Genomic DNA, 12500 nt, shown 5'->3' with positions numbered 1-12500 from the left:
ATGAAGTATAGTATGGTAGTACAGGCTGGGCAGGACATGAAGTATAGTATGGTACTACAGGCTGGGCAGGAAATTAAGTATAGTATGGTAGTACAGGCATGACATGGAGTATAGTATGGTAGTACAGGCTGGGCAGGACATGAAGTATAGTATGGTAGTATAGGCATGACATGAAGTATAGTATGGTAGTATAGGCATGACATGAAGTATAGTATGGTAGTACAGGCTGGGCCCTGAGCCCATTATGTAAGCGCTGCTACATACAGTCACAAATGACAGACACTAAGGGGGTGACCAAGAGTATGCTGTTCTTGTCAGTCGTTAGACCCTCTGCTGTAATCTAAACACAAGCTAAATGTTCCTTAGCAGACCAATACAGACATCTCATCACAAAGATGAGCCTTTGGTATTTTACACAGTCTAACTTCATTTCCAGTCAAATATTCAGACCAATGCAAAGGCCTGGCCCATCAATCGGTTATCAATCAATTGGTTATTAATCAATCTGTTATCAATCAATCGGTTATTAATCAATCGGTTATCGGTCAATCGGTTCGTTTTGGGATGACTTACAGTTGTGGCATGTTGCTCCAGTGTATCCGGTTCCGGAGCAGTCACAGTAGAAGGTGCTCCAAGACTGTGAGCACTGTCCTTCGTGCTCACAGAAGTTAGGCAGACACCTAGAGGCCAGGAAGAAGGCACATTAGAGCCCACGCACATCACTTTGTGCAAGTGAACATAGTACCACACACCACAATAATTAAATAACTCTCTTTGAGGCAACCCTTTCAAATATGAACAAAAGCTCTGAGACAATGATGAAAGGCAACTTAATAATTAACTAATAATAAGAAGATGGTATTAATAAATAAAAAGTCACAGTGAAAGCCATTGTCGGGGTGTAGGCTACACACAGAGTATTATCTCGGCCAAAACAGATCTTGGAATTCATCAGCTTCCTTCTTAAGGCTGTGTCAGCTCATTACCCGCTGCCTCAGAGCAGTCACGCGGAAATGACACGTCCTCGCATTCTGTGAGACTGACAGTCATTTCGCACAAGGGTCTTATTACCATGCACATAGGGATTGACTCCGGGAACATGTTTGAGGAAGAGAACTACTGAGTCACACAGCTACAGACTCAGCTACAGCTACAGACTCAGTTCCCACAGACTTTGGACAAAAAAAACATGTTTCATTATGAAGCAGGGCTTTGACCATTACTGCAATCAAAAGATCATTATTATTTTAGAGTAACATTATGGCAAGATTAACAGCCCTCTGGAAAACCGCGGGGAAAATATGGGCTATTTCCTCCGAGGAATCCTCTCCATTTATGGTACATCTGCTATTTATTGCCTGTGAGAATAGATTAGATTTCCCATACTCTTTCAACGTCAGGGCGGGGCGGAGGGAACCTGTGTGTTTGAAGAGTCATTAGAATGTCCTTCAGAGTCCGGCTTACTGAAGGAGCACTCACAGACACAAGAGATGCTATGAAAGATATATGCACTGTCAGGGAAAAAAAAACAATCATCCAGATAGGTTTTTCCTTTGGAAAAATATTTCTATATGCTGACAGAATGTGTCACATGTTAACTTATCAAAAAAAAATGTCCTTATGGCCAAACCAGTAGAGGATTATTCTATTTTATGTATTTATGTGGGGCAAGGGTTGTGTAGAGAGACATCGTTGCTCCAAAGCAAATAAAAAATACATCAAATCCTTTCAGAGCGCTCCAGAGAAAGACATATAAAATAAAAAAGAATATATAATCACAGCCACACTTTTGAACACATCTTACACTGTAAGAGTCCAAGTGTACTGTAAGGTTATTATAAACTCTTTATTTAGTAAGAAATTGACTATTTCTACATTTCCACATTTTACATTCAGAATGTCTGAGGCCCATGCAAGCTCTTAGCAACTCACTAAATCCATTCATTACATTGCAATGAAGAGCATAGTTACACTGCGACATGCAGTATTCAAACTAAAGTTTTGCAGTTTTACATTTGCTGCTGTCTGGTACACTCTGAAAATACAAAATGGACACTCCAAGTAAGCCTCAGCAATGTTCTCCTGGGTTATTATTGAGCCAGTTCTCAGCGCAGACGTCTCCAAAGAGGCTCAGGGGATGGCAGACACCTTCGTCTCCCATAAATGGGACAGGCTGCCTGTGTGAGAAATGCTATTCACCTTCATGGTAAAGTCAGCTCCTTCAGAACTCCCATTACCGCCGGGATGTGTACGCTTATTCATGACTTTGCCATACCGTTATTCGATTATTTCAGACCATAAAGGCTAATCTTGTTTCCTTGGGGGCATTTGCTCCGACTCAACGCTACAGTGTTAGCTGCAAAAACGCTCTATTAATTTAGCAATAATGGGATTTGTGGCTTGGCGAAGTACAGCAAAAGCCTCAAGAGAGACTGTTATTCGAATCCAAACCTGCCCACACAGTGAACTGAAGACTGGGTGTGACAGCAACGGAGTGACAGAAAGAGAGAGAGAGAGAGAGAGAGAGAGAGAGAGAGAGAGAGAGAGGAGAGAGGGGGAGAGAGAGAGAAATAGAGAGAGAGGGGGAGAGAGAGAGAGAGAGAGAGAGAGAGAGAGAAAGCCTCTGTCACACAGTCTGTAATGACAAAAATATCCCACGTCAGTGACGACAATAAAACGAAAACGAGGAAGAAAAATCGGGACAGTTGGACCCAAATTTTCAACGCATGAAAGTGTGGTGTGCGGGGGACTGTGAGCAAATCTTGCATAAGCACGCTTTAATGCCTTAGCAAGCTGATAGGGGCTTTAATGGATATCCAATGCGGAATAAAGAGGGAGAGAGGGAAAAAAATACCTTAAATGGATGATCTGACACAGAGTTAAATCCTTAATACAAAAATGTATATATTTTGCAATTGTAAAATGTCAGTGATAAGACATGTCATTATGTTGAGGCTTTTGCTTGGGTGCGGAAAGTAGATTCGCAGAGGGGAGAAAAAAAAATAATTAAAAGAAGAAAGGGAAAGGAAATGATCAAAGCTACTGCTGGAGAGGGAGAGAGGGATAGAGAAGCAGTCTGGAGAGAGAGAGAGAGAGAGAGAGAGAGAGAGGTAGAGAGAAGCAGTCTGGAGAGAGAGAGATGGAGAGAGAGAGAGAGGTAGAGAGAAGCAGTCTGGAGAGAGAAAGGAAGAGACAGAGAATCTGGACTCTTTCACTAAAATGAGTCAGAGGCACCTCAGTGAACCCAGTTCTCCATTGCTCCTTCTTTCTCTCACTTTCTCTTGATCTCTATCACTCTCTCTCTCTCTCTGCTTATTTCTCTCACTTTCTCTTGATCTCTATCAATCTCTCTCTGCTTCTGTGACCTACCCATCTACATTAATATTACACACAAGAAAGAAGCACACAAAAACAAATCCTTGGGAAGGACTGCCTCCGACTCTTACTTCGAAACGTAACTTATATGAACTAGCCTAACATCTCACCTAATACAAATCTTACTAGGAGGGAAGACCTGCTGATACATCACTCAATATGTCATTTTGCTGGCTTCCATATAGACTGTGATGAAGGTCCATGCCCATATGGATCCCCTTATAGCCAGGGTGCCTCTGAAGGCAGATAGTTCATGGTTCAGGCTCTCAAACAAGAGCCAGCAGGGAACCAGCCTTGGCAAAAAAGAAACTGCACCAGATCAAAACAGCTTCTTGTCAGCGAACCGGTCTCGCTCGAATGAGACGGTCCTTGAGTCCTCACACAGCATGGAATGGATCATCACAAGCGCAAAGCATTCGTGGGTCACATTCACCGGTCAAGCTGGCCCCCACGTCAGTCTTCTGTCCTTAAGTGCTCCTGACACATGGAGTCACTTCAAATATGCTTTGACAAGGACACATTTGACCCCAGAATCATGGAAAGCTTCCTGGAACAACTTTATTGTCATTATTTCTCCGCACGGGCCTGGCTCCAACGCGCGGCACAGCACGAAGGTGGGCTGCCAAAAATCCGAGCCCCCGGAATAATTTGTCCCCATTCTGGGGCTGCCAGTACTGATTTGCCCCGGTGCCATGTGCGTGTGTACGTGTGTGTGTGTGTGTGTGTGTGTGTGCCATGTGTGTGTGTGTGTGTGTGCGTGTGTATGTGTGTGTGTGTGCCATGTGCGTGTGTATGTGTGTGTGTGTGTGTGTGTTATGTGTGTGTGTGTGTGTGTGTGTGTGCGTGTGTGTGTGTGTTATGTGTGTGTGTGTGTGTGTGTGTTATGTGTGTGTGTGTGTGTGTGTGTGTGTGTGCGTGTGTATGTGTGTGTGTGTGTGTGTGTGTGTGTGTGTGTGTGTGTGTGTGTGTGTGTGTGTGTATGTGTGTGTGTGTGTGTGTTATGTGTGTGTGTGTGTGTGTGTGTGTGTGTGTGTGTGTGTGTGTGTGTGTGTGTGTGTGTGTGTGTGTGTGTGTGTGTGTGTGTGCCTTCAGCCTTCAGCAGCAGACGGAGTGAAAAATGTGTCGTGGCCGTGCCAGCGTCAGGCAGCTGTGATTAGAGTGACGCGTTCGAGAATTCATGGTCTGTTCCCCTCACCCCCCCCCCCCCCTCCACCCCCTCCACTCCACCCCCTCCACCCCCCCACCCCCTCCACTCCCCCCCCCCATCGTAAGCCCACACTATGGAGGGCAGAGTACTGAGATGCAGGGCGTGAAAAGGGAAAGAAAAAAAAAAAACTCTCCATGATGGAGGGACTGTCTCATCCGCTTCGCCCATCAATCTTTGTAAAATGTGCTGCTTTGGGCAAACCAGGAGAGATGGGGGGCATTACACAATGTGCCAGTACACACACACACACACACACAGAAAACTATTCACACACACACCTACACTCACACAAATATGCACAAGCAGAAGTAATTTCGAAAACTCCTCTTTCAGAGATTGCGACTGCTTAGCTGAACCATTAGCAGCTTGATTCAGTTTCTTCACTGCTGATTAATTTCTCTTAATGCTCCGTCTGCCTCCCTCTCAAATCAACAACATGGCCATGCAACACAACAGGTGTTTGGCCTTGAGATTTGAACACTGAACCATTTGAACACAGCCCACATGTTCAGAAAACATCACCAATAACAACAGAATCAACCTGCATTGAATGTTAGCATTGCAGCAAAATCAATTTGACAGCAACATGCATATATATATATATATATATATATATATCGCAAAGACAACCTTGGCAGAGGAAGGCTGACACTACATCAAAGACTAATTGCATGTCTTTCAGTTTATCATCTACAGGCTACTTGACGCAGGTAATTTTCTACAGCTGAAAAGCTGAAGAGACGGCTAGTATTCAGTAATAACAATGCTAATAAGGGAAGGTTTTGTAAGTGTACCTGTCACGGATTCCACAGAAGTCAAACTGAAGCTGGCTGTAATTACCCACGAGGCCTTGCTGAACGTGGAGCATGTTCATTGGCTGGTTGTTGATGGTAATTGATCGCAAACAGCCTTGAAAGGCCATGGTTGGATTCCTGCAGTTCTCCCTGGTGAGAGTAGGTGGACAGCCTGGCGCGGGGAGATAAATATTTCATGTCATATTCGAAAAAGAAAACATGAGACACAAGCGCACCTGTGCCATCCCATTCAAAGTCCTCATTCAGACATTCACAGCGAACAAGGTTACAAAATCTTTGACGCTGCTTCAGACAGGCAGTCAATAAAAATGGGCTGTTGCAGCCTTGTTGAATATAAGTCCCATTTTACGCGGATGAGCCAGTAGAACCAAACTATTCAATATTCAAACTATTCAATTCAACTATATCAACAAACTATTAGATGAGAGTTTGTCTCAGTTGACTAGTTTACTGAAAGTTTGTTGCACCACTGACAGTTTCAGTTTCAGCTTCATTTGATTACCAGTAAATCCACAGACAGCTGCATGGACCTAAATGATATCACAAAATGCCAGAGGAGTTCAAACACAAGGAGCGCTGCTAGTGTTAGCTGACTCTCCGTTAAGATAGAAGCACAGAAAATGCGGTACCTCCGAATAAGATGCTGTCCCCCGGCTCCGCTGGGTCTCGAAGCTCCATGGTGGACGCGGGGTCGCTGTCCAACGTTAGCGACACCTGAAGTCCTCGCATGCTGATACTGATGGTGTGCCATTGGCCATCGCTCAGACTTTGACCTGCAAAGCCAAAAAACGGCTTACAATACTCACCACACCAATTCTATACTGTCCACTTCCTAAAGTGCATGGTATTAGTATTATATTAATAATACTGCATAGCCTTGGTGTGACTGCTCAATCACACTGCAACTCACCACTTTCTGAACCCTGCAAAATCATTTGAGAGCAAAAGTGTACATTGCACTCCATGAATGACTATAGATTCAATGTAAGATACAAACGTAATGCATCTGGGCAAGGGGCAAATAGAACACTTAAACAATATCTCTGTAAAGTTCACAACCAAGCGAAGCTGTTTCAACATATAAATATCTTCAAAATACAAAACCACTTTGGAACTGAAAACAAAATATTTACTAAAAGAAATCATTTGTCTATGTCATTCACACTTGTGAAAAAGGCAACTGTGTGTGTGTGTGTGTGTGTGTGTGTGTGTGTGTGTCTAGGGCACGGATATGTAGACAAACTGATCATGAAAAATAAATCCTGTGACTTTGAAGCCGGAGAAGGGAAAGACTATCGTTGATCTGACTCTGACTTAAGCCTACATGACGTTGATGGACAGCCGAGGAGAAACATGTTTCTGACAGGTACATCAATCCGGGTAAACGTGCCACTGTTCCGTCTGTACGCCCAAGTCTTGCATGAAGGTCTCCACTCCCACCCCGCCTCAGAGACTAAGCGATGTTTGCTCACGCGTCCCCGGTCCCATTTGTTTGTGCACAGTGAGTGAACTGGAATGAAAGTCCTCCAGTGTATTCCTGTAACCTTTCCTTAACTCATCTGCGGATCTCAAATTGATTTCCCCTGCCAGCGAACGCTCCCGCATACCAGCCTGATAACATAATGTGTGTGTGTGTGTGTGTGTTTTTGATAACATCATCACCTTTGTGTAACTCTGATACTGGGGTGAGCCATAGAGGTTCTTATCCTCCATCTCATATGTTGTGCGTACCATGCACCGTATATATCTGTTTTGCTGTGTTGTCTGTGATATGAAGATGACGTGCAGTTTAGCTTTCTTAACATGCACGCCTTCTGAGACAGCTTTCAATGTACTCACGCTACACTTCAGCAACATGAAAAGGCCTCACGGACATCCTTAGTCAAAAGACTTCAATTCCCAGTGTCAGTCCGTGTCAGTCTCACTAGCTGACTTGATTGAATATTACAATCTAGTCTTCCCAGAGGAGGCCGAATACACTGATGCACTGTCAAGCATTGACAAGCTTGTGAGGATGGATAACTGGATGCTGCTTATAAACTAAACATCACTGTAATGTTATACTTCAGGAAAGTGAGACGCTGTCACAGCAATGTGACTTTGAGTCTGATTCCTACTTCAATTGCAAATCTGACTGATGAATGTTTTCATCCCGCACACATATTTACACTAGGCCATTTGCAGCCATTTGCAGTACACGAAAGTATGTTTTTTTCTCAAACCCTTGCCCTGACAATTACCTTGCCAAATCACTTTCTAAGCCAATGGATAAACACACACCAGCTAGATCTCCACTCATTTCTACTTATGTGAGTCAACTGTCATTCTCTCATGACAAACGCAGAAGCAAGGTGAACCCTTCATTGCGAACCCTACTTCAAGAGGCTGATATTGCCTCTGCATTTCCACTCAATTGTCATTTCTCCTCCTCATTTCTCACTTCCTGGCGTCCTCCACGTGTACGTACACAGGAACAAGGCAAACCCTCCATCAGGGCCGCCGATGTACTACATGATTCTGCATTTCCTAATATTTGGTCCTAAATTCTCAATCCTCCCCATCTGTCCTTTTTGTCCTCTGCACACACACACTCACACACACACACACACACACACACACACACACACACACACACACACACACACACACACACACACACACACACATACTGAAGGTGGAGCGAGTGTGTGTGTGTGTGTGTGTGAGAGAGCCCGAGCCAGGTCGGGCATGGGTGTGTTCCTCACCGATGGCGATGTCAGACCTCTGCAGGGGTGAGCGGTGGTGTGTGAGGCGGAGCTGGCCGGCGGTGAGCAGCAGCACCAGGCGCTCAGGCGCACGCGCCAGCCGGGCCGACAGCAGCAGGGCCTCGCGGTTCCAGGTGCGAAACTGGAAGCGCACGGACAGGCCGTCCATCAGCGGCTCCAGAGGGAGCTGCAGGAAGCTGCCGCTCGCGCTCAGGAAGGTGCTGGACACCAGCTGTGACTCCGAGCACACAAAGGTCACGTTGCCCTGGAACCACGCGCAGGGGGAGAAGAAGAAGAGAACGAAACAAAAGCGGGAAAAGAGAAAAAGGGGGGAAAATGGAGGAGAGGAAAAGAGAGAGAGAAAGACGTTACTGCAGAGCCTAGCGATTCTCCCCTGCAACACAGCCTACCTCCCGCGCAGAGCAGAGTCACGAGAGTCCATGGGTAGCATTTTTCTGAAAAGGGGCGATCAGCATTTTGTGATTTGTTTTCCAACTGAGTCAGCCGAGTGTGTGATTACGATGAATCTTCCCAGTTGTCTTCCCTCTGTTGGAGTTAAAGGTTGTCCCTGAGCTGCTCTCATGCAGAATGCCAGGCATAGTGATGAACATCATTTCAACCAAAAAGGATGAAACTGACACGCAACACAAAGTTTAAACTGAGGTGTGTGTGTGTGTGTGTGTGTGTGTGTGTGTGTGTGTGTGTGTGTGTGTGTGTGTGTGTGTGTGTGTGCATGTGCATGTGCCTGTGTGTGTGTGTGTGTGTGTGTGTGTGTGTGTTTTAGGCTATTGACAATCATACGCTTCCTTTCTTGATATAACAATATGTATAATAATGAGACAATCAGAGACAATTCATTGAACCTCATACACCCAAGCTAATGTTAGATCATTGCAAACATATACTGTACATTTAAAAATATGACAATATGACAATATGACCCCAGAGAGTCTTATTATTCAGCAAACTATAGAAATAGTTCAAATATGAATAAAGTTACTCAAGATTGCAATACAAGTTGAAGTTTCTGACACAGAAGGAGCGAGAAGCCGTGGTTTAAAAATGAGGAACCTGCAATCACACCACTCCAACGAACGAGAATAAAGCAATCATTTTGCAACCTCCCACATCTTTCATTTGAGAATAATACACACAAGAAGTTTACTCCAGCAGAAATTAGATTCATTAGATGAATTGCAATTAGAGCGCACACAAATTGACATGAGGACGTCCTGACCATCTTCATTACACAATTGAATCAACTGTTAGCACACACAATACACACATATATAATTCAATAATAATAGAAAAAGAATAACATGTTATTATTGAATTTTGTGAGGTTAGGCTACAGCTTTGTGTGTATGTCAGCAAGAGAGAAACGGTGCGCAAAACGCATGGTGTCCCGTGGGCTGTTCAGCATCTGCGCTCACGGTGTGGCGGAAAACAATATTTTAATGCTTCAAAAAAGACAAATCACTGTCAAGTCAGCAAATATTGGTGTGTGTGTAGATTAAGCTTATCGTGTCTTGCAAAGCATAAACGAACATGTGTTCTGCCTGAAAACGGGAATCGATGATTTCAAGCGCAAATCTGTCCGGTCTTTCCGGTCTTGAAGAAATGTACATACCCATAAGCTTCGTGAACATAATCAAGGACATTACACAAGAGTTATATGTGGAGGCCAGCTCACTAACCCAATTCAACCGGTACCAAAACCAGCTGTCCATTAATCCACCCTAAATCATTGGTTGAAGTGTCCGGGTGTGTGGAGATGTGTGGAGATCCAGGGGATGAGGGAGTAATCAAAACCATGCTCTCACACACCATGCGTTCCCACGCTGGTCGGGACAGGAGGCAGCAGAAGCAACAGATGGCAGCGATAGGCAGCCCCCCCTTTTTCAAACGTGGCCTCTGTTTGATCATGACAGTAAAGTGTATGCGCGCCATGTAACATACTGCTACCTTGGACACCGATTTAATGTAGCGGGAGAATGGGAAGAACGAGTACGAGAGCTAACTAATGAGAACTCCGCTAGGCTACTTCTAATTGATTAATCACCATTACCCGCCATAATGTAAATACAACTAACAACTGAACTGAATAATAAGACGATGTGCCTTGTGAGAAAATGGATGGGTCTATATAGTCACACACTCGAGCGAGAGACTAGTATACCACATGAGAGGGAGGGATAGGAGTATTACATATAGAATGGATGTATATGCTGAACAGTAATGACCAAGACACGCATGAACTAATCCGAGCTTCACTCCTCCCTCACTTACAAGAAGCAAGGTCCCTCATTCAACATCAGAGAATGGCCGTGTCCTTGTCTTCATGAAAAAGCCCAATGGAAAACTAGACATCGAAACCGCGGGCTTTGGCGCGTGCTCTGATTGGCTCGATTTGAACGACCCGTGCAACTGTGCGAATTTACAGCACAGCTGTGTCGGAAGAACCCAACCAGAAATGCCAGTAGAGGTTAGCGACAAGCTTGTCACGGATCCAACACTCGTAGTGGGGGGCACCATCACACTGGGTGAGACCACACAACACCTTAATGCCCAAAACTCCAGAAAAAGCAAGAATCAATGATGTTCAATCCCGCCTGATTCAGCACTGGACAGCGCCACTCCTACCGGGGAAACTTGCCTCTTTACCCTCCGCTGATCACAGCATCCCACACTCGGCGCTAAGAAATACGGCCCTGTACAAAGTTCAAAATGAAAGCTTGCCGACTGGCTCTGGCCACTAATGCCAACTTGTCCATTAGGTATCCGTCGAAACACGAACCGAAGGGTGGACAAATACACAAACTCAATTCAGGATCCAAAACAAAGGCATCTACACACGTCACACGGGCTAAAAACGGGAACAGAAATACATAGCCTACTAGTACATTCCAAAATGGAACACAATTAAACATTAACATTCTTGCAACATTCCCACAGCACTTTGGGATCACCACATCACACACACACACAGATACCTATACACAAGCTACCTTCTGCACGCTACAGTATGCACAGGTATGAAAAATGTTAGTCGTTATGCGACTTTATTATCAATAATATCAACGATAGATCGACTAGTGACTAGCATGACTCTTATAGTTTCAGGGAATTAGTTGTTTTCACTGAAGAATTCTGTACCCGCTGGTCACTAATTGACAGAGATACATCCTACTTGTTTTAGCATGTTTTAACATTCTAGTTTTAAAGCACTACAAAATCCCAGTTGGCCTAATATCTGAAATGTTTTACATTTGCATTCGAGCTCCACTGTAATGTAGTAGCAGAGGGCGAACACAACAGGCCACTGACAGGAATGACGGCCCCTGTAAAAATCCCATCTAATGTCCCCAGCACTTTTCAAACCAAGCTGATGCCCTTGACTGAATGGCTGCCCCGCTTTCAAGGGACATTACATTGCGGCCCACGATGGCATTGCAGCACTTACCACGAATGAGCGCCGTAACATTTTCAACCACACAACATTTGATAACAATGAAACTGCTCAAAGGGTAAAATGGTTTCCTCTTCTGTTTGAGAACCGTGTTACACCTGACTATGCCATAAATCACCCCCCTAACACCTCTGATATTGTGTTGATTAACAAATCCAACAAAGCAGTCATAATTCTGAAAACTAGCTGCCCCTTTCGATGCTTATATGAACATTTGCTGTGCATCAAAACTGTTTGAATACTGAGAGATCGAGCAGGAGCAAGACGCACGTTTTCTTTGGCCTCGAGCCTTTTATTATGCAGTCTCTGATTATGCCCGCTGAATCTTTCGCGACTCTTGCACTTTACAATCCCAGCCCCCGTGCAATGCCTTAAACACCTGCGTACACATGTCCTCAATCTTCAGTACTGTGGGACACAGACATCAAAGGTGTATGTGTGGCCTACAGTTTTGTGGACGAAAGAAGGCCAATCAACTCCCAAAGCCCTGCTTGGCGTCAGCTACAATTGTTTGTCTCATCACCTGGAAACATAGCTGTCAACTTTACCTCTGCTGTGCATATTATGGTCTGGCTCTTCGCTGCTGTTAGAACCTTTTAAAAAGAGATTTGGTCATAGTGTGATGATATGTATCCTACTTGTCAATCCAAATTAAGAATTCAGATGTGTGGGGTGTGTGTTTGCATGTGCCTCTGTGAATGTTTCTTTTCTCTGAGTGAGTGTGTGTGTGCTTGTGTGAGTGTGTGTGTGTGTGTGTGTGTCTGTGTCTGTGTCTATGTGTGTGTGTGCCTGCTGTTTTTTTTTCTTTCATGCTGGTGACTCCTACACAAACATTTTGACAGGTCCAAGGCCTGTATATTCACACGGGACCATTAAGGATCAGTGGAAAT

At 44.5% G+C, this 12500-nt stretch overlaps 1 protein-coding gene across 1 annotated transcript in view; it reads right to left on the bottom strand.

Moving 5' to 3' along the window:
* Positions 1-12500, bottom strand: part of cntnap5b (contactin associated protein family member 5b) — a 61119-nt gene that overhangs the window by 16422 nt on the left and 32197 nt on the right. The window contains 4 exon segments of the mRNA XM_031558398.2: positions 574-680; positions 5377-5548; positions 6027-6170; positions 8142-8406. Of these exon segments, the coding sequence (XP_031414258.1) occupies positions 574-680; positions 5377-5548; positions 6027-6170; positions 8142-8406 (688 nt within the window).

The sequence above is a fragment of the Clupea harengus genome, chromosome 21 (genome assembly GCF_900700415.2).
Source record: "Clupea harengus chromosome 21, Ch_v2.0.2, whole genome shotgun sequence".
NCBI classification, from domain to species: Eukaryota; Metazoa; Chordata; class Actinopteri; order Clupeiformes; family Clupeidae; genus Clupea; species Clupea harengus.
Note: the sequence above shows the minus strand (reverse complement) of the source record. Positions and strands in the feature narration are given on the sequence as shown.